The sequence below is a fragment of the Pyxicephalus adspersus genome, chromosome 6, assembly GCF_032062135.1.
Source record: "Pyxicephalus adspersus chromosome 6, UCB_Pads_2.0, whole genome shotgun sequence".
NCBI lineage: Eukaryota > Metazoa > Chordata > Amphibia > Anura > Pyxicephalidae > Pyxicephalus > Pyxicephalus adspersus.
In genome coordinates, this window is record NC_092863.1 from 80,687,212 (window position 1) to 80,714,416 (window position 27,205).

General features: G+C 37.5%; 1 protein-coding gene across 5 annotated transcripts in view; it reads right to left on the reverse strand.

The window, feature by feature from the left end:
- Positions 1-27,205, reverse strand: part of MAST4 (microtubule associated serine/threonine kinase family member 4) — a 293,670-nt gene that overhangs the window by 63,316 nt on the left and 203,149 nt on the right. For all 5 annotated transcript variants that reach the window (XM_072416332.1, XM_072416336.1, XM_072416333.1 and 2 more), the window contains 3 exons: positions 18,746-18,834; positions 9,011-9,080; positions 6,888-6,966 (listed from right to left, as the gene is read on the reverse strand). In XM_072416332.1, coding sequence (XP_072272433.1) covers positions 6,888-6,966; positions 9,011-9,080; positions 18,746-18,834 — 238 coding nt within the window. The remainder of the gene's footprint in view (positions 1-6,887; positions 6,967-9,010; positions 9,081-18,745; positions 18,835-27,205) is intronic.

The following is a 27,205-nucleotide window of genomic DNA, read 5'->3' on the forward strand; positions in this document are numbered from 1 at the left end:
TAATGCTCTACAATTGCCTGCATAATAAGCAGTCCTCTTTGGCTGGCAGTGTACGATTATGAGAATATATATATATATAAAAAAAAGCATTTTAAAAAGCAATTCCACCAAACAACTGAAAATCAATGAACTGCTAAGTCCACTTAAATTAAGACCTTTATAAGGGAAATGATATGTGTATGAAGAATTCATATTTGTTATGATTGTATTATATACCTATATTTAATTAGATTTATCCCAATTTTGTATTGTTCCACATTTTAATGATCATATTAACAAAACAGATTTGTAGATTTATCCTCTAGGGGAAACAGTATACTTGCATTAAAAAAACTGCCAAGAAAAAAATCTATTTTATTGTATCCATTCTTCTGAGCAGACGTGCATCGATTGCATAAACATACACCAATAAGATCCTATGCACTGATGAATGCATGCACATGTGTATGTGAAAAAAGGCCATATATTTAAATTAACATACAGTCTGCCCAATTCCCTGCTTCCTCAGTCATCAGTCTGTTCAGTTTTTTTAAACTGTTCCTGTCTTGGAACACACTACTGCGTTACATTTTCATAGGCTTTAATCCTGGATCATTATAAGACAATGAAATCAGAAACTATAGCAAGAAGGGCAGCCAAATGGATGACACGAATAAAGGGGAGTTGGGAGAGCCAAAAATTATATAGTCCTTATTTTATTGTTTTTTATATAATGTGTCCATGTCCCATATAAATCACATAACCTGGTCAGGACTGACACAATAACTGTCCACATATTACAGTGGAATTGATAAGGTTTTCTATATAAAATTAAAAAACAGAGGATTCAGTAAAGGGCTGGAGGGCAGTTTAACAACCTCAAACAAAAATGTACCCCATGATTCCTTTTCTTAGGATAATATGATGTGTCCCCTTTAAACAAGTAGGTTATGGATTTAGAACAAGGTATGATTGTGAAATGAATGGCATACAGCCAAGACAACATAATGCTGCAAGGAACTGAAACATCAACAATGAGATGATGTGATGTAGTTGAACAATAGATAGATAAGACAGTAGAGGATATGACATGGTCTGCTGTCACTGGCAGCTTTGTTTTATACCTATACATTGTAATGTAAAACATGTGCCTGACAAGTTCAGCTTTGTTCCCATCCAATAAAACTAGTGATGATTCATGTTATACAAAATGGGAGCGGTGGTGAACAATACCTGCACGATAATCATCCCCTTAACTATATCATTTTGCAACAGATGCAAGTCTGGCTGGACGCTCTACATTATTATTATTAGCCAGTACTATTATAGCGCCAACATATTACGAAGCGCTTTAAGTCCATTGTCATATCACTAGCTGTCAATCGAATGTCCCTACCATAGTCATATGTCATTACCAACGTCTAAGGTCAATTTTGGGGGGAAGCCAAATAACCTACCTATATGTTTTTGGAATGTGGGAGGAAACCGGAGTACCCTGAGGAAACCCATGCAAACACAGGAAGAACCTGCAAACTCCATGCATATAGTGTGGAACTAGCACTTCAAAGGCCAGAGGGCTAACCTCTGAGCCATTGTGCTGCCCATACTACATGGATTTAGTAGTATCAATATCCCATAGTAAGAAAGTGTGAAAAAATCATCAAATTTGTGTTGTGTAAGCTGCCAATCCAGAAGTCACTCACCACTCCCAGGTTGCCTATCTTTTCCCTGCACATGTCTAACTAAGCCTGCTTTGACTTAACTTTCTTGATAGAAACTAAGGCAGGTAATAAAACAACAGATAGATCCTGCTGCATTATGGCCCATGCTAACATCTATGATTCTCTAGAAAAATAAAACAGTGGTAAAAAAAAGTAACAAACTCAATAATTCATAAGAAAAGCCCCTTAACTTGCTGACATCTTTACAGGGAAGACATATAGAATATTTTATGCTGCACAAAAAGCCGCTCGAGAGCTGTGAGCAAACCAGAAACCGCATCGATAAACTATGACCTGTCTGCACAGATATAGGTCAGACACACCAAAGGATAATTTAGGAGATGTATGTAGAGCAGGAAATGTAAAGTGGAATTCCCTGAGTGGGGAAAGGATGTGAGCAAAGGATGCAGAGTGAGACTTGCTGTCACTTTCGGTAAGATGATCTGGAGAGTCACAATGGTAACCAGCTTGACACAAGCAGAAAAAAATCAGCCTGATTTCACAAGGACCAGTCATGCATCAACTTGATGAGACTCTCACTGGTCACCAGGGGAAGAAAAAAAGTACATACTTCTATCACAACCCAAACTTTATTGTGCAGATAAAAAAAATATTCATCTTCAGCAGTTTAATGGAGAACTGTGGCCAGGACAAAACAACCCCTTAGTAAGCAGCAGTATCTGGAAGTTTTGGTTTGGTGAAGCTTGGTATTTGATGAGAATAAAAAAAAAAAAAAAAAAAAAAACTGTAATGGTCACGGGGAGAAATTATTTATTTTTAGCTGCCCCAATTAGTTTTTAGAACTCATCCATCTAAAAGTTGTATTTCAGTTGTGGATGGGTATCCTAATGGTGAAATCACTCACTGTCTTTCTGATGCTGGAATGGTAAAATGCAGTTGTTTTTCTCTTTCCCCTTCTTTAAGCCAATAATGAAGGTGTCACACTCTCGCAGCTAGATTCCGGATGCTTTGTTTATTGTAATAGAATTCTATCCCATCCATGTGACACTGTCATTTGTAAAGGCAGTAAGGTGGAACCAGAAATTCAGGGGGATCTCTCTAAACTACAATCCCCCCAGAGACATATGTTTCCAGTATGAGATTTAACTTACAAGAAGTCAAGGTCAATTGGTTAAGGTTGATAGGAAATTGTAGGCATTTTAGCATGTCTATGGCAGGTATTTTTTTTTTTTTCTGAATATCAACCTAGTAATAGATAATTTTATTAAAACAATGATATTGGTACAAAATCTAAAGAGAAACAAGTACATACAATTCCAAAAATAAATGTTTCATACTGTTGACACCAACTTTGCCACTATTTGATATCTGGCACCATGTCGAATTTGTTTCCAGCAACTAGGGGCATGTGAAGGTAATTGAGAAGAGAAGACAATTGTGGTGATGGATAGGTCACTGTCAGTAGGAAATGAATTATTTGTAAAAGCTTGAAAATGGCTGTTCACAGTTACAGATGTCACACCCAGCTGTAGGTCCTAAAATAAATCCCAGCAATTGCACCTGCTACACATGTAGTGGTAATTTCAAAAAAGAAAGAGTACAACATAATGTACTACAATAGACCTACTTAAACTCCTCAAAATTCCTAGTGGATGCAAAAAGAGCAGATGACAGGGGCCAAATAGTGAGCAAAACACACTGACAACATACATCAATTACATGTCAATAAACAACACAGAGCAACTGGTCCATTGAGCAGAATATGGTAAGGACCTACCAAAGTATTCATGGAACATTATTCATTTACTTCTCCCAAAAAGACATTGATAAAAAAAGCTTAACATACTGATTAGTCATGTTTTGGTTGTTTATGTTTCCCTTGAAAGGGTACCTGTCCTTTACATAAACTGGACCTGCTAGTACTGGTATCTGGCATAACTAGTTAGCAGCTGCAGGGTGGCACTCCTTTGCCAGAGTATTTCTTCATTTCTCCTGTCATTTCACAAGTATCCCTGTCCTGACAGATGACACCCCTGACACAGCTGACCTTCGGATGAAATCTTCCATCGCCTCTGGGTAAACACTTTCTACACCTGAATCAGCACGCCTTGCTAATACTCCTCAATCCATTAATAACTGAAAATTCTGTGTGACACTAATACTGGGTTTCTAAAACAGTAACAACCATTCCCAGCTTACTGATTCAATAGATGCAAACTGCCTTTTCCTGGTATACGCTTGAGAAGAATTGGCATAATGAATATGGAAATACCCAGACACACCTTAGTATGTGAAAACCTGGTAATCCTTGCCTTCAGAAACACAGTATGAACATCTACACGTAACATGTTTATATTGTGCTTTTACAGATTGAAGGTCTATATTTCAGCTACTGTATGTGCACTTCTCCAAAGTCATCTAGGTTTGAAGGTTTAGTGCCAGCAGGGCAGTACATGGTTTACAGAAAATCTATGCCTATCCGAACCAATATAAGTGAAAGATTGGTGCACAATTGCATTTTTCACAATTGGAATTGCATTATAGCATTTTCACAATGACCCCATCATATACTGTACATACAAGGTGTACTTTCATTCCGACTGAACGTCTATGGCTTAAAGAGGCATTTTTTTACCTGGTTTTGCTGCAACATACTCCATGTCCCTTAGTGGCTACACTCATTTCTCCAATGTGTATATATAGAAGGTTGCATTATTATCGTGGTCAGCCTTTGTATATCTGGATTGCATAGTGGATTGCTTAGACTAGCTGTTTACAGAAGAACGGTAAGTATAGCGGTAAGTGGTCTTTTTAGCGCACAAGATGTAATGAGGACAGGTATGTACTGTAATCGCTGAAAATGCACTTGGCCTGAAAGCTAATGCAGACACAACATCTAAGGTCTAGGTTTAGTTGAATATTACATTTTACACACCACAAACATACCAGCAAACATTAGGACTAAGACCTGTTACTGATTATTAGAAACTCCTCTCCTGCTTCCTTTATGCTAAAATAGATGGACTGCCTTCTACAGTCATATGATTAGCATCACTGAGGAAAGTGAAAAAAGGCATTTAAGTAACAAATTACAAGGAAATCAAGCTTAAAGCATTTCCTCCGGTAAATGGTTTTAGTTTGCGCTACTTGTTTACCAGGTCTATCAAAAATCTATCAAGTAACTTTTCTCCACTTTCAAAAGTGGAAAATAGAATGTTTGAACGTGGAGAATGTCATCTGCCAGTAATTTAAAGTTGTGAATTATCTGGAGTTGGTATCTATAAATTAAATAGTAAAAGCAATTTATAGGGAGAGGCTTATTCTAAATATGCTGAATTTGTTTTGAATATGACATCTTGTGAACACAGAAGTTGCTCTGGTTTATATGGTAAAGGGCCTATTAAATGTTCTTATTTAAAAACGCAAAAAATAAAAAAAATAAAAAAACTATTTTTAAGAATGAAGAATGCCCTCTTACACAAATGTACACAAGATGACTGAATACCATACTGTTGTCCTTCCCTTAACCTCATACAATAATGATTAATGAAAGACAACCGAGTGCTGGCTTTGTGCATGGAACATTGGTTACCAAGCAGAGACTTTGTGGCATAGGATTGAACTTTTAAAAAGAAGCTAAGTCAGTGTGTCCCGACAGAGGCAGCCTGTACAGTCTCATTATGAGGTGTGGTGATTAAAATGCAGATCTGGTTGCTTTTCCTGTTCCCGAACAAGCTAGCACCCAGCCGGGCCCATCACTCATACTGCAGACAGGAAAGGAGTGGCTCACAGCAGCACGATGGCAGGGAGAGATCCTTGGGAGAAATCAATAAACTTGCTCTGGTGAGCTGACACTGCTTCATGTCCAATGTTACCATGACGTGGATGAGTGATAAAAAAAATGAGCTGGCTAATGCCCAGATGTTTTGATTCAAGACGCAATTCACTTAGAGAAACTTTAATACTTTGTACATGATAACTTGAGTTCCAGTTATGATACATTAACCACAAAAAAGAGTTTTCAACTCTAATCCCACATTGAGTTCTTATGTCACAGAGAAATGGAGGGGCTGCTACTACTACTAAATGCAAATCCTGTATTTGGAACAAAACTGGCATGACATGAAATCATCAGCCCACCCAACCCTAAAGCCTTGTACAGGATCAGAGGATTGTTGTTGGGAACGGTCTTTAGTGATTGTTTCCAGCGAAAGATTATGAGTGCTGTCCACACAACACCATTCTGATCTATGGAAAGGGGAGGGTGGAGGATGAGCGAGCGACATGATACCGTGCATTCCTCCACTGAAACGCACAGTCTTTTCCGATCAGCTATTTATGGATTAATTTCGGCACAGTCTGTATCTGTCTGTCATTTTCAAACCCTATTTAATGTACAGCGCTGCGTAATATGTTGGTGCTAATAATCTTTAATATTAATAGCTACTGACCTTAATGCTAGTTGCCTGGCTGTTAGCTTGATAATTCATATTTTACCCTGTCATTTTTTAATGTAAAGGTTTTCATCGGCAGGCTCCATATTTTTTTTGCAGTCTTTAGTCAACACATTTACCCAATCTGCTCAGCTACTTTGCCATCACTGTACTACTTAAACCCTGTACAGACATGCAATAATTGCCACTGGAAACAATCGTCAACAATCTTTTTCAGCGACAATTTTTACACGTCTGCATGAGGCTTACGTAGTGATCGTTTCCAGAAACAGTAGTACGAACAAGCGTTGTACAGACAGTGTTGTTCATTTTATGGAGGGGAAAGAAAGCCCATTTTCATTCTACTTTCCAGGAATCCAGATTGATTATTCCTTTCATTCATTTAGTGATCTGGAAGGATGGTGTAAGGGGAACAAACTATACAGGGGCTAGATTTTTGTTTGAGAGGATCACAAAATTTTATCAGACACCAGACCTCCTCTACACTGTTATTGCAGAGGGAAACTAATATTAAGGCAGAAAATATTCAACATAGTCACCTAATAAAATCTGATTATACAATCTTCTTACAATCCATTTTAGATCTACCATAACTATGTAGAAAAAGCCCAACCTAAACTATTCCAATTTCATACAGTTGAGTAGGTTTCTGAGTATAATCAGCTGTACAATGGTAATCCAAAATGAACCCGGTTTGATGTACAATGATGAAATGCCTATGGCACTTTTACTAAAAGAAGCAGAAGTGACAAACAATTGTAGCAGAACTTACAGAAACGGTAGAGCTTGGAGTATTCGTGCCATAGCCGGATGAAGGCAAAGATGCCAAAGACCAGCGTCGTCCATCTGTCCTGTTGTTCAGTAGGAATAAAAACATCATTAAACAATTTGTTGACATTCAGCACAGTTCTAATTTCTGTCACATTTCTATAAATGCATATTGCAATATTTCTGAATTGTTACACTGTTAATCATTAACATACTGTTCTTTCAACGAGCTGTAACAGATTGATTTACAGAGTGAATGTTGACATATGGAATTCATAATACTAAAACAAAATGAACAATGCAGGAAATTAAACATTACTTGAGTTACATCTTGAAAACTGCAATAAAGGAAGACAACTGCTGTCTATGGCAACCAAAGGACAAAATTATGGTTCATAGGTAGTGCAGATTCTTTCTTTCTCCACTACTCCATCAGAAAAAAAAATCCACCTTATGGTTTAACATTCAAGATGCATCACAAAGGTGCATCGTATAAATTAACACTACAAATTTGCTAAAGTTGTTTTCACAAAGGTTTAATCTTTCTCATTTTATAATGGGCTTTTTTATGTACTTACTAAAGCAAATGACTTAGGAGATTATTGTGATTTTTGTAAGCATTGCTTCTAATATGTGTATCTTCTGTCATAACAGGGCACTCAAGGAATAAGCAATCAATCAATACAGAATGTATAAAGGAAATAAAAATGCATGCGGCTACTTGTAAAGATTTACAAACTTGTAAAATTTGGGCCGCTGGTTTGGATTTGTTTCCTTTTCATGGAAACAAATAATGTAATTTAGGTAAAATACTGCATCAGATCTGGGTGCACTATATTTAATAAACCCTCATCTTTTATATACTGCTCATCATGTTTAAATGGATGAGACACTGCCAACAGCAGTATACTATAAATTTATCAATGAAAACATTAAAATCATCTTCCTAATATTGTGTAGGTTTTAATTATAACACCACAACAGTTCTGACCCATCAAGCTATAAACTCCACAAGCTCTCTGAATGTGTCATGAGGTTTTATCACTACATGATGGCATTGTTAGATATGCAATATAATTAAAAATATTCCCATCATCTGTGCGTGGTTTTAATATAACAGATGATCAGTGTATGGTCTGGAGCAGGTGGACACATTACAATATCACATTTCTTTTTGAGATATTTAATTTAAAAAATCATGAGCATGAATATAGCGCTCCCCCTTTATTTACAGCTGTAAAAGCCTTTTGGGAAAACCTGGCACTCTTTTAGAGTGCGTCTGTGGGAAATAGAGACCATTCAGACAAAAATGCATTTCCTAATTCAGGTACTTATGCAGGATAAAACATTGTCCTACAACAAACTGCATTAAAGTCATCAAAGGGTTGTGCTCGGGGCTCTCAGAAAGCCAATTATGTTCTCCCACACCTGGATTTGTGCACAGGGGCACTAATATATTAAAACAGAAAAAGGGGCACAAGGTTGGAAGTGCCTAATTGTTCAATATGTCTTTCTGTGCTGAAGAGGTAGCTAGAATCAACTTAACTTTTTTTTTGGAGGGGTGTTCACATACATTTGCCCCAACAGGAAGGTGTAATAGCCATTTTGGTCAGTTAGTAAAAATCCATTCGACTACAATAATTAGATTCTAGTACTATCTATGCAGAATCTATTTTGGGGCAGTGTCCTCTCCTCTTCTTCTTGTCACGATCTGTGTCTGTCATTTGCAATGCCTATTTAATGTACAGCGCTGCTTAATATGTTGGTGCTATATAATGACTGTTTATTATTATTAATAATAATAATAAATCTCAAAAGGTTTCTGGCACTTACTTACATAGCATTTACAATCAAACTGTGTACCAGCTTTATAGACAGCAATATGAATAGATAGACCTGTCAGAATATTGAAAGGATAGTAAATAAAAACAGACAGGGTGTTTATTTAAAAGCAACACCTACTGTGAGCATGTGTACAATAAACTCTTCATGCAAATTAATATTCATGAATAATGTGTCCTTTCCTCACTACCAAGCATTAGAAACTAATTAGACAAGATTAGGATGCTAATTAGGAACTATACGAAGAAAAATTGAGCCCCATATACTTGGGGACTGCGTTACTACCTTCGTGCAAATGAAAAATGAGCTGATGCGCTGGGGGAGAAGTTCCTTGGGCTGTCTTGTGGACTGTTTCCTACAGAGAGACAAGAAGAAAAATGAAGAATTGTTAACAAAATTTATATTATACATGCAAGTATGTACACTTGAAAGGTATTATAAAAAGAACGCATATGCTGAGAGAACACAGATTCTGTGTACATGCTTTCCCTTCCAAGGAAGGCAGCACCAAGCTCAAAGTACTGAACACTGAACAGTGCTGTCTGTTTTACTGTATCTACTGTTGAAGGAAATACTTTTGAAGGACAGTCAGTACAATCAGGCTATCCCTGTAAAAATATATACATTTAAATGACCCATCAATCATAAATAAAACCTCATAATTACCTTAATTAAAAAACAGATTTCCTTCAATAGTCATGTGACTACAATTACTCCTTCCAGCGAGGAGGTGAGGAGCTACAGCATCCACCCTGTTCTATAATGATAGGATAGGTTTTGACAATGTGAATCCTGCCAGAATTCACGATCAATCATGCTATGGGACATAGTCTGTGATCCCATAGCTTCACTGCAGAACTGATGGCACATGATAGTCTTGATATTCCCAGTGCTGGGGTAGTGGGTGCACATATCTGTCAATGTTACTGCAAGGTTTGTAGACCTGGTTAACATTGACAGAAGTAGACAGGAAAGGGGCTAGGAGAAAACAGGCAAAAGCACGATATTACATTTGTTATAAACTTTGAACATTCAGAGCAGAAATAACCTTCTGCCACCATTGCCAACTTACAGTACGATACTAATAGTAAAGTGCAGTAGGATTCACCCAGGGCTCAACCACAAACAAACACCTCACCATGCACGGTGCAAGGTCACACTTTGTAAATGGGTTAGTCCCTAAAATGTTACAGGTAAGCCTCTTCTGTTCAACTAGATATATACAGAACTCATTTTCAGCATTTTATCTGTATACACTTATATGTTATAAATGATATTTATCTTTTTAGAACATCATTTTGTATTACATACAGCTTCTAAAATGCAGTTTTATTTTTGATACACAGTTCCCTTATATTTGAGGCCTTTGCAACGCTAGGTCGCAGGTTCGAATCTCGGCCAGGGCGCTTTTCTGCATGGAATTTGCAGGTTTTCCTTGTGTTTGTATGGGTTTCCTGCCACATGCCAAAAACATGCAGTTAAGGTAAAATTGGCTTTCCTCCAAATTGACCTTGGAATGTATTAATGACATTTGGGACAGCTAGTGACGGGACTATGGACTTTGTAAAGCTCTGCGTAATATGATGGCGCTATATAAATACTGTGTAGTAATAATAATAATGTCTCAATTTTGTGACCTTTTGCAAATAAAGAATACTTTTAGAATACTAGCAATGTTGTTTTTAGGGCCGTTTCCAGGTTTGGGATTACATTTTGGTACCATGTGCCTTGGTTTTGTTAATTAGCACCTATTCCTTGCTTTATGGCACATCAATATATATGCTTAGTCGGTGTGTAAATCTATAATATTAAATTACACGTCTGCTTTTCTTTATAGAGTTAAAGTAATTGGTGAGCCAGAACTTCACAGCATCTATCCCAGGCCTTCTATTTTAAACTATTAGGTGAAACAGCAAGTAAAATGCTAATGTGTATCAGACAAGTAAGCCCTTAATCATACCTAATCATGCTATGGCTAAGGCATTGCACGCCCAATATGCGTTAGTATTTTTCTATAATATCCAATAGTTTGATTTGAGAAGGCAATTTATAAAAACTCAGCATACTGTCTCATGTATGACTGTTACAAAAAGTAAAGGCTGTGGATGAAATCCAGTGAACCGACACATGCGTTGACCATTGCCATATATTGCAATAACACATTTCTATATGGAAGCAACTTTCTAGTTGAATGAGAAATGGTAATATTGGAGGAGGTAATTTGTTAGGCTGATTTTTGGTTCTGCAAATAATAAAGTTCATGATAGGGTATACAAAACATATTTAGCATATCGATCCAACATTTGTGTTTACAGATATTTTATCCATTGAAAACTTCTGCAAGTACAGAAAAATATCAATTGTTCCTCTAGAAATCCAATGTGTTGACAAAGTAGTGTCTTTCCTACACTGAAATCCCAACAAGTGTTGTCAACCCTCCTTGCTGAAATAAAAAACTGTACCTATCCCCCGATCTGTTTCTCTTCTTCTAAGTACGTATACATTAATTTAATTTCCAGAAAAACAATGCTGCTAACACAACACCCAGGAGCCTCCCGATAATGGGGGTTGTCTCATATATATTGTGGTGTGTGGCCATTGAACTAGTGTCCTAACCTAGTGCGGGGTACACACAATGGTGGAGGGTAGGGACTCAAGGGAATGTTTGAAGGGTGCAGTGTTTCCAGAGAGTAGAAGCGGTAGAGCGCCATGTGAGGCAAGCAATGAGATGTGAGAAGACCAACGGAGAAGGGAGCAGCATGAGTCCGATATACCATCCTATCAAGTGTGGTACTTCACTACAATAAACAGTACTATTACCCCCATAGCGGTCCACTGCAGTTATTAGGTGTTTGAATGATCACGATGGGCTCAGGTAGCAGCCATAATCAACAGAGTTGGTGAATTGAGACCAATGGTACCAGGTAATAAAGGGTTTCCAACCCGATCCCTGAAGGGATGAGGTCAGGTCTTCCATGTGGTATATTTAGTTGGTTCTAAGTAGTCAAAATCGAATAGGAGGAGGACCAGGTTTCTTCCAGTATGCAGCAATACATGAGTTCGCTGTCACAATAAGAGGGCACATGAGTTCGCTGTCACAATAAGATGTCTTATCACGGAGTTCTTATATATCTTCTCCGGGGGGAAATTGTGCTGTAAGAGAAACAAGGCAGGGTCTTCTGGAATTGAAGAGTTCGTCATTCATTGGACAATGTCCCTGACTGTTGACCAAAAAGTTTTAGGACTGGGGAATTCCTAGAATATGTGTAGGATGGATCTGAGTGCCAACTGGCATAGCCAGCAGTGGTCAGATACCTCTGGCATGTGTTTGTGAAAGTTTTTCGGGTGTGAGGTATCTTAATAGAATCTTGAAATTTGATTCCTGAAATCTACTTGATGATGGACGCTTTGTGAGGCCATAAAAGAATCCTTTGTTTTTGGTCCTCAGTCAGGGAGATCCCCAAGTCAGATTCCCATTCGGAGAGGTAAGTTGGCACACAAGCCAGAGGTGAATCCTGTAAGAGGGTGTAAAGTGCAAGAAAGGGTATGGCGAGTTCCACCCTCTCCCAGGCAAAGTTGCTTGGAATGTGTGAGGGGCCTGGTAAATTCATTGGGAGGGCTTAAGGTTCGGAGAAAAAAAGCTGCACCATCCTCCAAAAATCCAATCCAAGGTTTAAAGTCTCGGAATTCAGTTCAGACCCCTCCTCCCACCTTCCTGTACAAATACGCTTAGTTTGCAGTCTTAAAAAGGCTAGATCTGTCAATCCTGGTGGAAACGCTGGGTTACCAAGAATAGAAAAAAGAAGTGAAGTTAATGGAAATATCTGGTACATAGTTCCCATGTATGTCCCAGGAGCAGTGGAGGAAGGTAGCCAAGGTAGTGAGTATAGAGGTAAAGGTGATAAATGTTGTTCCAACTCTATCCACTGTTTAAATGCCTGATTGCGGCACCAATCCACCACCCTGGCCAGGTGTGCTCCCAGAAAGTAATGGAAAAAATTGGGTACTCCCAGTCCGCCCACGGTTTTGGGTTTCACTAGAAGAGATCTGTGGATTCTAGGGGCTTTATTTTGCCAGACAAAGCTATATATTTTAGAAGAGAGGGCTTTAAAAATTAACCAGGGACCTTGATAGGTAGCGTTTGGAAGATGTGGAGAAACCTGGGAAGTATATTTATGTTAATCATATTAATGCGCCCCATCCAGGAAAGCGCTTTCATGCTCCATTGGTTTAAGTCATTTTGCAGAGTGGCTAAATGTAGCAGGTGGTTATTAGAGAACAATTTGGTGAGATCATTCAAAATTTTAACCCCTAGATATGGAAGTAAGTTAGTTTCCCAACTGAAGGCGAAGGATCGCTTTAGTTGTGTGCACCGAGTAGTGGGGAGGGTGACGTTTAATGCTGCAGATTTAGAATAATTGATTTTAAAATTGGACAGCCATATTCTTCTAAAGTTTTAAGCAGATTTGGCAAGGAGATTTTTTGTTAAAAGTTCAACAGGAAAACACTCATTGGTATAAAGCCTGCCTAATTCACCTCCACTACAAAAGTCATCCTGATCAATGTTAAGGGGGAGGAAGAGGTTTATGGTACTAAAACACTTGTGCTAGGCTAGCAAAGCTTCTCCTCCAAATTATCAGGCTTCTACCAAAAGTAGCACAAATTCTTACAAACACAGATAGTAGAATTACTTTTTCTCCTACAATTACATATCCCCAACCATCACCCTTCAATGGGTATTAGCTCAAAGGTGTCCATTTGTCTATATAAATGTGCTCAGGGCAGATATCTATGGATAAACTCATGCAGGAGCTTTACTTTATTCCCAATTTCATTGAAGGAATTTATTGCAGTTAACAGCTTAATATAGGAGAGATTAGGTATGAGAGATGAGAGAGTTATGAGAGATCCCTGAATACAAAGCTGTGCCTTGAACAGGATAATTGCAAAAAAAGAAAGTTTACACTGAACTGCAGGCAAACAACTAAATTCTGAGCTGAAACATATGTATGGGAACATGCATGCATACAAAAATATTGAACAACAAAATGTATTATTTCTTATGATGAAAAATGATAAAGACATGCACTAGCATTTAAATAGTGTCATGTGTTAGGAAAGGGCAAGACATGTTTTTAATAGAAAGATGAAAGAAAGTTATTAGGAAAATGTGTGGAATAAAGTATTTTTTTATTTATCTAGCATTAATATAGTAAGACAATTGTTAAAAATTAATAACGCATTATATTAGTATCAGATAAAAACATTTGGATGAAATTTGACCTTCATTTGCCACTGTATTCCTGTCAACATTCATCCACCCATCTGCAAGTGAATACCTGAGAGATTGTGAAATGAAAAGTGGTGCCAGTGAATTCCCTGCCCATATGTGCAGCGCTCACTTATTACTTAAATCCTGCTGTTTCCTGGGAGTTCTTGGCCGCTGTATGTTGTGCGATAATGCCGATATACTGCAGAGATTATAGCTGGTACTTCTGCCCTGCTAAAGGAATACTAAGTAGCGGGCAGGCAGCAGATAGGTAATTAACTCATCCTTCCTGGGGGAAAAGACGCAAAACAGATAGGTAATCAGCATATGAAACTGGATTTTCCCTGCACCCGCCTCACACAGGGTGCCTCATTTGGGAAGTTGTTATTGGTAAGAAATGTATATCCTAATTAATGAAATGCTTGCATTGTTTAGTAATTAGCTGTGTGAAGTAGTATGTCTTCTCTTTAGAGGCGAAGGAATGCAAATCTTTTGGAGAAGACATATGTTGAACTCACACTTTAAATTATTAATGCACTTTTAATAGCCGTCTATGCCGAAAAACAGGAACGCGTGATGAGCCGAATGGATATTAGCACCGAGGGATTACAAGGATTAATTATAATTGATATTGGGAACTGCTGACAGACAGGAAGGTGGTAATTCAAAATAATCAGAGATGGCCAATCATAATTCAAACGTTGCCATGATCAGACATACACATGTATCACATAGCGGGACACTGCTTTACTTGGTTATAATTTACTTCTTCAGAACTAGCAATATATTACTAGGGAGATGATCCCATCAATGTTTATTTTGCTATATTCATATCCTAATGTGAAGCAATACTTTACCCACAAATGTAACATTTTGCAGCTTACCAGTGCAACATGTAAAAGCTACATTTATTTTCTTATTCTTTTCACCTTGTAATCCTGTGCAGAACACCCTTCCTAGCTACATTCACCCACCCATTGTACCTCTAGAGGCAGCCATGGTTGCTACCCAAGCTAGACTACAAAGACGTCTGCCTTTGTTCATCTCTTTTTTTATGGGGATGATGGGACTACTAGTTCACATATAATAGGAAATTATTATCTTATTTTCTGACCAGGTCACAGGAAGTGGCAAGATCAACACTTCTATACTACTTCTTAGCCTGAAAAATGAAACAAAAGCAGCCACTACATAAAGGGGAAAGCAGCAATATGTTACATTTTATTCCTATATTTAGGTACGCATTTACCCTCAGACTGGGATACAGCTTATACAGGGATTCCTTCTGTTATTCCGGTAGGCTAAAAGAGCAACAGGGAAGCAAAAGCATGGTAGGGATGGTATTAGGGTGGATATGTTGCTCTTTCCTGCAAAAACTAAGAGAAATATGTAATCTAATTACTATTCCTGAGTTTCTCATTCATATAAAGTCAGGATCTCTGATCATTCAGCTGACCTAAAACCTGTGGGTTTTCTTCTAAAAATTCTATATTTTTGCCTTTGCACTCCATAAACCAAATACAAGAAACTTTAAATCTATGCAGATCATTTTTACAGAATGGTATGAATTGCTTCAGTTAGGCTGTACAAAATGATCAAATCAACACAGCTGTAGATATATTAAAGCAGAAATCTTTGTTTTGCTCTCATGTGTGAACTCCTGCAATGGATCTCCTGCTGCACAGACTATAAAAACACATTTATCACCTGTCACTACTATTAATAAGATATGTTAAAAGTTTACAGGGCAAGTGTCTTGTGTAACTAAAAGTGTAATTGGATAATAAAGAAAAAAGTAACTCATACTGGCTGGCTGGAGTGAAGTAAAATACACAGGTGAAGTTGCAATAAATATTTATTGACTGGCACTATCTGGTGCTTAATTACCCCCATCTCTCATCCCACTATGTCAGCAATGACGTTGTCGGTGCATCAGAGACAAATAATAAGGCCACACAATGGGCATCAGAAAATTTGCACAGATACTTTGGGGAAAAATAAATGAATGTTACGACTTATGATCTCAGATATCCAGCTTAACGTTACATCATGACAGAGTGCATGTAAACCCAAGAAAAAAAAAAATGTTATAATAAAACTAACAGCCTTACATGTGGCAAATGCAAAAAGTTTATTTCTTTTAGGCTTTTTGCCCCTATTTTTCACTTGGTGATGCTGCCTTTACCTCACTTGTGTATGGTGACAATGCTCACTTGCTGCACCATATATATGATTTATTAATAGCATGTATTTATGCACCATCAACATATCACACAGCACTACAAAGTCTATAGCCCTGTCACCACTAGCAGTCCATTAGAGGGGCTCACAATCTAGTGCCCATACTATAGTCATATGTCATTAGCACAGTCCAAGGCCAATTTTGGGGGGAAGCCAAATAACCTAACTACGTTTTGGAATAAGGAGGAAACCCACACCTCACTACAGATGTTGAGATTGAGAATGGTATTTAGAGACAGGATCATTACGATTTTTCATATATTTCAGAAGTATATTTAACAGACTAAAATGGAGTTGCGAGAATGTATTTAAGCATCTAACTTCTATGGAAAGGATTTGAAGGAAAGGTCATGAACAGTACAGATAAAACAAGTTACAAACTGTAGACACACATAGCTATTGTATTACATAATCATAAAAAAAATGTGCTCTTGCATGCTATGCTTCCATTGACTGACTGTATATGGATGCGTTGTACATCCTGGCAATAACATGCAGGTCGTGATCACTTGGAAATCAGAAACTGCTTTATAGCAGCAGAAAAATCCAACCTAATCTTTTACCTAATTCTGGGAAGAATGATAGAAAGGGACTCCGTATTATGACTCCATGCTAACTCAGAATTAGCAGTCCCTCAAGATGAGCTCAAGCATTATTAGAAATTCAGATAAATTCTAGGTCTGTACTGCTGATCACAGCATATAGCTTAAAGCAGCATAAAAATAATTATCAGTCTGATTCAATATGAGCTGCCTTATAACATTTAGTTCATGACACTTTCTAACGGTATGCATAAATGATGAAAATTATTTCATAGGGCATCACCTGGTATAAGATATAATGGCAAAGCCACAGGGGAATGGATTTTGGTACTAATCGAGAGATATCTGGAGGTTAAAGAAATAGGACAGGTCACATTGTGATCTTGATACTAGACAGGGACAACATTACCTTGATTAGTAGGTTATTAAGCTACTACAATCTCTCCACTCAATGAGCTATACAAAGACAAGGATCAGATTTTCATGATCTATCCAGTAGATATTTTTTATGCTGACCATTTCAACCCTTACTAAATTGATAAGCCAAGACCACCATGAAAAGTAACCTAATACTAAAATTTCAATAAAGACATGAAACATTCAAAACTGGAAAGGTTGTGTGGAATATTGTTGTGGTCACCTTAGTTACTCTTGCAATTAAAGCAGATTAAAGTTACTACAAAAATATCCAAGTGACCTTTATTCCATTGAGCAATAAAAGACCCGTGATCAATGAATCACATTTTTTATTTCACTTTGGTTCTATATTATAACGTGTTTATGATTTATGACTAATTTGCTAGGAAATGCTTTACGCATGCTTCTACAAGCCCACATAACACAATTACACACCTCAAGTTAAGTGTCCTTTAACACACTTTAAAGCAGAGTAGGTGGGGTAGGGCAGTGGTATTGTATTACTGAGAACACTAGGTCACTATATAAACGCTAGATTTTATTTATTTATTTATTTTGCTCAAGATGATCTTTCATGATTAACTTTAGCAAAACCCTAGCAAAAAGTTACAGGTGTCCCTTCAATGCCATTCTGTGATGTGGCACAGTGGATTCCTGAATGAGCAATCGCCAAAAACCAGAAACCCATGCCAGGTATTTCCCGCTCATCTTTTCGTTGTTCTCCCCATGGAACAGGAGTTTATTGCCGGGCAGCCATTCTGTATAGTACTAAATTTCTCTTCTCACCCGAAAAGATCATTACCAGTTTCCAAGTCCTTGCTTAAGGCTGTTCTCCGGGGCCTAATGAACCTCATATTTACAATCAGATGCCCCACACAGCTGTTGTAACAGGAAAGTGCAAGCAAGACTATAAGTAGAGACTGCTTGTCTATGTTAGATTATATGACTACATATCTAATTCTGTGACTTTGATTAAAATGTTTTTTTAATGATGCAAGCCTTAGAAACAATATCAGTTTCTTTACAGACATTTTTTATGACTGGACCTGAAAACAACATATGAAACCCAATTCATGACACATATTAGTGTTAATGGCTGCTGTACAGTTTGATTATAAATATATATATATATTATAAAATAGGGCACAGGAATGGTAATGCCCTGAATACACAGCTTATTGGCCAATGTATAGGTAACATTAAAAAGAGGAAAAATGTATACAAAGATAATTTCCTTCTACTTTAAAGTAGTCATTCAAACAGATTTTAAGTTTTAGCTTTATTCAGCACGTGCCACAAACCTGTAAGATGTTTATTTAGTATAAAATTGATTCTAGCCATTGATACGCCAAGTGGTGCTGTTATGGTTCATAAACTTAGAATTGCAAAGCTGTTTTCTCATCATTGCTTTCCAAAGGTAAAAGTTTGCCAGAAACTCCAGCCGCAGTAAACATCATTAACATGATAAAGTGAAATCTAGAGCACAGCCATGTATAACAGCAGCATATGTGATGTGAAATTTAAAACAGAGTGGCAAAGAGTGCTACATACCAGTGTGAGCAGAAAGAGGTGAGTGGGGTCGTGGAAGGGCTGGAGATTGACTGTTACCAATTAAACTCTTCCTATTGCTGGTCCTACAACTGAAAAGAAGAAATGTGTGTTAAAATACATTTAATCAGCATTATAGCATAAACATAATTGCTTTATTATAAATACTCCTCCTTATTATAGCTACATGGTTAAACATGCTCTACAAAATTGCTGAGTAACAATGAGTGATCACCGCAGCACAGAGAACAGGTCTTTCCTATGTTCTCTTCTCCAGTAAGCAAGCTCCAAATATTAGCCTGACAGCAATGTTGGATTCAATCCAGGTCTAATATGCTCACAGTGTTGGTATTCCTACTCAGTCTTGTCCAGGAGAATAGGATATCAATAACAAATAAAGAGAGATTCAAAGTGAACCTGTGACAGAAAGTTAACAAGTAGTAAATTATCAGTTCCTGCTCACCTTTATCTACAGGCACTGTGATTCAATCATCATCGGTTCAGGTCTGATATCGGATGAGAATCTGGCATGTGTACAGCGCATGTCAATCATCGTCTGAACGACTGTCTTGGCAGGTCCACAGACAATGAACGACAAACGATCGTAATGCAAGTGAAGGGGGAGAGCGTGCAGTGGGGTGCTGCTCCGCCGCTCTCCCCCTCGCTTCTGCATAGAGCAGAATGGTGCTGTATGTACAGCATCGTTCATGCATCGTGGAGTGCTTAGTCGTTGGAAAGATCTTTTCCAACGATTATAATTGCAAGTGTGTATGCAGCTTCTCTCAGCATCTTAGCACCCACTGCTCCCCTTTTCAAAGTTCAAACCTGATTACATCAGAAGAATTCTGATTCTAAAATTTGATCATACAATGATCAACAGCAAGGGTGTCAAAAAAGGTAAACAATATTAGGTGTATGAAAGAGTTAAACCTCCCACCAGGAATTTTATTTACTGTCTACTGTTGGGGAAATCTCCCCATAGTTTCTGTCTCAGAGATGCAGCAGAATATTGGAGTATACCATCCAATGTTGGGGAATAACCATCTTAAAGTGAAACTAAAGTCTCACTTTGAAAAATCTTTGATCAGGCAGGTGTTTATTCCAGCAAGAGACTCCTATCCCTCCTGTAATACCTTCCTGATCACTGTCCAGCTGTCAAATTTTGCTGAGCATGCAAGGCATCTCTTACATATGCCACAAATGAATAAACTCCAGCCCACCTATGCAGGAGTTATGTCATCCCAGTGTGGTCATTCAAAATAGCTTAAAAACATCTCTCCAAAGAAGAAAAGATGGTGGCACCCTGAAATGAAATGGACTGGTTTAGTTGTTAGTTGTTTGGGTTTAGTTGTGCTCAAAAAAATTTTCACCATCTGAAGACTTCCCGAGTTTTTGTTTTGGGGACAACTTGAAAATTTTAGACTTTCCTACTTTCATAATGACAAAGGTCCCCAAGACAAACAGAATGGTAAATCTCCACAATGCAGAGACAACAATAATAATTTAAGGACCTAATCCAATCCCACTTTATAGCCTTACAGTTTGCCCAAACTTCAACAGTATTATTCTACAGGGTGCAATCTGTAAGATTTTGTGGTGAGTATCTAACCTACATCTTTACCTATTTTCTATGTAATAGGAAAACGGCTAATAAGAAAATTAAGTTCATAGAGCTCTAACAACTGTATCCACCCCATCCAGGAATGATTGGCAATCCAGGTCATTGTGAAGGAGAAGCAGAAAATTTAATTGCATCATGCGAGATGAGACTCCTAACTGGTTGACCTATTCAACTATACATGCTTATTAGCTTACAGAAACAAAGATTCACATTTCTGCACATGTGCCCTAACAAGCCTGTGATTGTTCAGTGATTTAATGAAGGTATATGATACTTTTACAAAAGAACAGAGCTTAGAGTTTTGTAATCGCAGTTGGCGTTGCATTTAAAAAAAAAAATTCAATTGTTAATGGAAACATAGGTTTCATGGGTCATTACTACACCATTTCCATGTTATAGTATCAGAACACTGATTGTCTATATGGTACCAAATGACTTTGTCCCTTTGTAGTCTTGTCACAATATATCATGCCTGTCAAAAATTGTGCTTTAATTGTGTAGCAATTTCAGTGTACGTATTTTGGAGGTTCAACTGGAAAATTGGATTGAAGAATAGGAAAAAAATAATATTTGTCCAAAGGTTAATGGACCAAGAACTGGAACCTCTGATTAGAGAAGAAGTTTAAATTGTAAATAAACCACTGAAGCCCAGATGTTCAACACATGGCTAGCATAGTCTCCGTCTGTAAGTTACCATGTCTTGGGCTACTGATGTACCAGTGGTCTTTGCACTATTAAGGATTGGTAAATAGCGGTGTTTCCTTCTTACTCTCCTGGCCTTTTTCACATACTGCAGAGAAATTAGGAACTTTGGCTATCTTTGCTTGTTTCCAGAAATGCTGCAACCTGGTGGTGGTAGGGTAGGTGGTATAGGTATGAGCGCTGACACCAATGCTGGGGGTTATAAATAGGAATGCTGACACCACTGCTGGTAGTGTGCAACCACAGATACCAAGGCTATAGGGTTATGATTACTGCTACCGAGAATGATGGGTTTTACTTTTCTTTCACTCTCAATTCAATATTCCTTACTATTTTGTTTCAACCAAATGCCCTTAAACACATTGACCCTGTTGAAGTGTATTATTATACTTTTTTCAGTTGACCACCACTGTACTATGTTGACACAACCTCCTTCAGACTCCTCTGGGGGTAAGATATCTACCACACAGGTGGATCATTGTTGTTTGCCATCTTACAAACTTGTATCGTGAAAAGAAGTTGCAAAACACAACCATTGCATAACTAATATGTAACAGATCCTGTGTATGTAACTAGCAAACATGGTCCTTTCAATGTACATGTATGATTACAATCTGTACATAGAAATACAACACTACACAAACTGATCTCTTTAATATGAGATAATTTTTAACACAAAAAAAAAAAAAAACATCCTCTTTAAAATAGCAGCTACATAGCTATGGATCTCAGAGTTTGTTCTGAGCTCAGGCACATTGTATAAGCTGCAATTCTATGAAGTGGATACATTCTAAAGCTGCTAAAGTGGACTGATTGACTCCTGAATTTCAAATGAATTTTTTCTATGTCTGCACGATTTGAATATGATGATGCAGTTCACTGGTTTATAAAATAATACGGGCAGGAAAATAGTCGACCTTCATCTAAGACCGCAGAGACAACTGCTGCTATAGTAAACTAGCCTAGTAATTAGGTTGGCTTCATGCTACGGAAAAGAAGCAAATGCATCAGATCGCCCTCGTCCTGCCAGCTCTACCCGCCCAGGACACATGCTATGTATACTTGCATGTTTAAACAGCGGAACTCTCTTCCACATTAGTGTCAATCTGACAGTATCTAAGCAGCATTACAGACCCATGTAAATTTCCATAGGCTACATTACAACCTGGTACATATAAACCAATCCTCTTGTATTTATCCACTTATCAAAAACGTAACGATACAGAAATGATACAGATGTGAGTAGCATCAGATGACACAACCACAAAGATAAAACAATATCAAACTGCAGCACTGCGAAGAAAAGATTAAGGCCAAGTTTGGATTAGCATTTCTTCAAGGCAGTACCATTGTGGTTAATCCCATTTAGTAGCCCACTAAAAAGGTTAGCATTAAATCAAATGGGTTCATCTATTCTCCTAATTTTTCAAGCAATAACATTGCTCTGCTGTTCTTTTGATGCTACATGTTGATTCCAATAATGGTTAACCACTCCAACTGGTTACAAAATTACATATTTCCATACAAACCTTTAAAAAAAAAGGTCAAACCTCAATCCCCTGCACAAGCATTTGCAAATGCCAGAAAATGTCTAGCAGTTAACGTCTGTCTGCACTCCTGGGCCCTATCGGTAACCACTTTTGGTGCCTAGAAGCACAGAAGAGTGTTGTGTTTGTAAATCACAAAAAGTAGTAATAAATATTTGTATAAGTAAACAGATTTCTGAGTATAATCTTTATCCTTATTAAAAAGCTAAAGGTCAGACTAAAACGCTAAATAAACAGTTGAAAGATGTATGTGTGATATATTTTAACACATTAGTAATTCTGTCCAGCAAGTTCTGTGATTCATAGAGTTAAAGTGTATGTAACCAATAGATCTATTTGTACTAAGTTGGGAATGATACATCAATGTATACAGTGTTCTTAAAGAGGAACTATACTCAAAAACTAGTCTTTCAATTATTAATCTATTCTCACTTGTTTGCACTAAAATGTCAGTCTTCTTTGGTGGCACTGGCTGGGTCAGCTTGTGTCCATGAAAAATATATTAATTTATGAAGTGTTTAGAAGTGACCAGCTTGTGACTGGCAAGATTACGTTTTCTTCCTCTCCTGACCTTCTCCTCCACCCACTCCCTCCCTTCGCTAGCTGGAGCCCTCTGCACGGAGTGCTCACAAGCTGAAAAGAAGCAGCTGCAGACTGAGCAGTCACACTTGAGTGACATTAGAGTCCCAGGCAAGGAAAGAAAAAAAATCTGCATAATTAGGGCAGTGGGAGTGGATTAGAAACACTCCCACCAAGGATGGCATTTCCCAGATTGCACCTGAACGCCTAGCCTAGGTGATGGAGAGACCTGGTTGTGTGGCCAGAACACATTTTTAATGTTTAAAAGTCAAAGCAAGCCCCCCCAAAAATTATTCAGATAATTATAATGATGATGCTTTTGTGAGGTGCACTTTAATTAAATTATCTTTGGTGAATCCACTATCAAGTTACTTGACTGAAGACCCTGCCAATAACACTACCTCCTGGCTGACAACAGTAAGCAATCTCCTTTCAATTAGAAGCATCACCCCTTTTCCAGTTGGCCATTTGGTTACACTTGCCTCTTGCAGACCTTATCGGCAACTGAATGCTGCTAAAATTGGTTAATTAGGACATGCATGCCTTGACCATGCATGGATGAGCTAGCACGTCTTTATAAAGTCTCTCGACTCCTTCCTATGTGATGTCTTGGCCTCCAACACTGAAATAAGTTCAGTGTTGGCTGTTATGGAGTAAGGAACATCAAGAGAATCATAGTTGGTAAAAGGGGGTTTTGGGTGGGCCCTTTACAGAGGCACAATCACATTGCCGTGCAAGTACAAATTGGCATGGCCTTATTAGAAAAGCACAGCAAAAATATTTATAATTGCAAAAATATCTATGTACTGAAAATATTCCATAACTCTGCTAGAGAATACTTGGAATGTGAACACAATGCGTAGATATTTCTGGAGAATTGCAGATACTTTTAAAAAAATAAGGCAAAGACCATGGGAGTTGCAGTGAATCTGTGCACTTTGATATTTTATTATTAGACTCATTGCTGAACATTTCCTTTAAACATTGTTTATGTAACACATTAGTGTGTGTTTATGCAGAGATATTTCAGAAAAGCTGCAGTTATTTGTTTATCCTGCATGACTTACACATCATAATCGCTGCTGCCACTTGCAAGACTGATGGTGCCTGTAAATCTCACATGAAGCCCACAGCAGCTTGCTGACATTAGTTATACCCAGCAGAATTGGTCATGAAATCACCGTCTGCAAACCATATGGGCTCATAGACAAGAAAATATTAAAAGCTGTTGGTTTTATGTTTATTATTTTACTACAAGGCTTCTTAAATGCATCCATCATCAAAAATGTATGACTGAACAAATGAGCCCTCTTAACCGAGGGTCGCTTTAAACTACAGATATGTTTTAACTTTACAACATGGTATTTTGAGCAAAAAATAAACTGATATTGTAGGGGATGATATATGTGCCCCACTTGGGGGGTTTTCTTTTTCTTCTATCCTGGAGATTAGGCAAGAAGGCCAAATAACCACTTAAGCAGAGTACAGTGTGAATTTTTGTCAAGTTTTTCTTTCCAGCAACACTAGAATGTGCAAGTGCTGTACACAGAACACTGTTCAGTTCTATGGAGAGATGAGGATGAGCAGGAGGCATCCAGCAGCATTCTTTTCTATGGGGGACAAAAGTGGCTCCCATGGTTGGGGGGCCACTGTACACATGCTAGATTTTCGCCTAGGATTATTATGATCATTTGTCTCAAAAATAAATCATTGTACATACATGCATGTACATAACTTTAGACAGTAGTCACCAGAACCGCTGTCCTCATTGTCAGATTTATTCTCACCCTCTGTTCTAGTGGCAACAGAAAAATCTTAAAATTTATCGTCACTGTCCTGACAACAAAGAAAAACAGATGATGAATCACCTCAGTGGGACAAAGGTAGAAATAAAACCTGTCACTTTTCAAATCCTTTTACCCCATCTCTAGTACTCAAACTACTGCAAAAACATTCTTTAGCTATTCATACACGTTACAATTGTGTGTCCGCATTTTACAACTTTTTGGATTTTTCTTAATATTTACTGACAATGGCCACAGGCACAAAGTGAGATTATTCCTAACAGGGTCACAGACAGCAAAAAAAAACTTGAAGGGGGTTCTAACCTCCCACTACTATAACAAAAGCAAAAAAATATATACTTTAATAAAAACAATGACTATCATATCTTATTGCTGATTGGAAAGAATAGATTATTTGCAACAGGAGACTTTTTTCACAAAACAAAAATGTGATTTAGTAATGCTGAGGAGTCTACATTAATTCTTTTATGTGATCAGGATTGTTTATAAACATTATGATCCCATGTAAGGATGATTATCCCCTCAGAGATAACATTATTGTTTTTTACTATTAACAACACCCGCTGCAAACTAATTATGTGAAAACTGTCTATGCAGTCGATAAAAGAATGGCACAGTCTTGGTGCTCAGAATATCTTGAGATTTACTCACAGTGCTTTACAAGAACTTTGCTATGGGCCCCAATAATTTATAGTGATTCCTCTGTACAGCCTCAAAGCTACAAATGGCATTTTCCAAATGAAAACGAAAGAGCTGCCAGCTATAATAATGCAATAAAGATAGTGCTAATTACTACCCTGGCAGTAAATGAATCTAATTTTTCCATGCTCAAACAAAAACGCTCATCACCTGAAAACATTTGTCACATTTCTCCAAAACCAACAGTCAATAGAAAAGTGATTAATTAATGTCTTAAAGTCAATTGGTAGAAGACAAGTCTGCTCCAAGATATGGCTGGGTCAGGCAAAGCCAATAATGACCTTAAATTAGATAGACAGAAAATCAGTGAGTAAGGTGTCAGGTCATTAACTAATTCTCAGGCAAGGAATTAGCACCGGTGACATCATTTATGATCTCAGATGGGTCATCTTACTCTCCCCCTGAAAATTTATTGCAGCTTCTTATGGTGGATCTAAACCCAAAAAAGTGAAAATGTGTTATGTTAGGTAAATCTAGAATTGTGCCCAAGAAGTACCCTAAAAAAGAACTTTATCCTTTAATTCTTTCTTAAATGCAGTGCACTTTCTAACATGTGACTGTGCCAAGGCACTCCTGTGCACTGAACCTATAACCATTTACCAGCAGTGTGAGATCATTATGGGCACTGTGCTATCACCTGACAATTTAATAAAGTTTGTAATGTCACAACTATGCGGCTGTTGGACATAAATCGTGGTCATCTTCCTGTTCCTGCTCATTTTGTTAATTTGGAACCCACTTTTGCTACCTGTTAGCCATTTCACTTACCAGTTTAAAAGAGGAAAAGTTATTAAAATAAGTCTTGCTCCTTTACCAAGATTCCTACTTTCACACAGAGACTTAATGTGTAGCCAGTTATGGTAGGTCCGAAACAGGGAAAAGGTCAGCTGCAGAGATACCACCAGCATATTGACTAGTCCTCTGCTATGGTCTTGTAAAACACATTTATGTAGTGGTATGTGATGCAGATAGTATAAATAATGCAATAATGTAAAGAGCAAAAAAACAAAGTAGCTGAAAAATGGAGATAAAATACAGCAAGCATTTATCTGCATGAAATATACATGCAGATAAATGCACTCTATTTCATGAGAGAGTTACTTAAAATTAGCACATTTAATAACAAAAGCGGAGGTGTTCGAAGTTAAGCTACCAATATATAATGCAATGTTTTCAATCAATCCGGCAAAACAATAAATCAATCAAAAACTGATCAAAACAATGCTATTTAAGATGAATTTTTGGGAAGAATTGCAATCAAAAATTGATCAAGCAAAATGTGTTTTCTCTTTCTTAGTCGATTGGTTAACTATTATATGGAAATCAAAACCATTCTGCGTTTCAATCAATATGCCAATAAAATGGTAAAACTGAATACAAAAGAGATCGATTATTAAGTCAATGGTAGATTGGAATACGTGTACTCAATTGCAAAGGTGTATTTAAATCAATCTATAACATTAGATTTATAAATGTCACAAAATATTCCCATGTACAGATAAAAATGCAG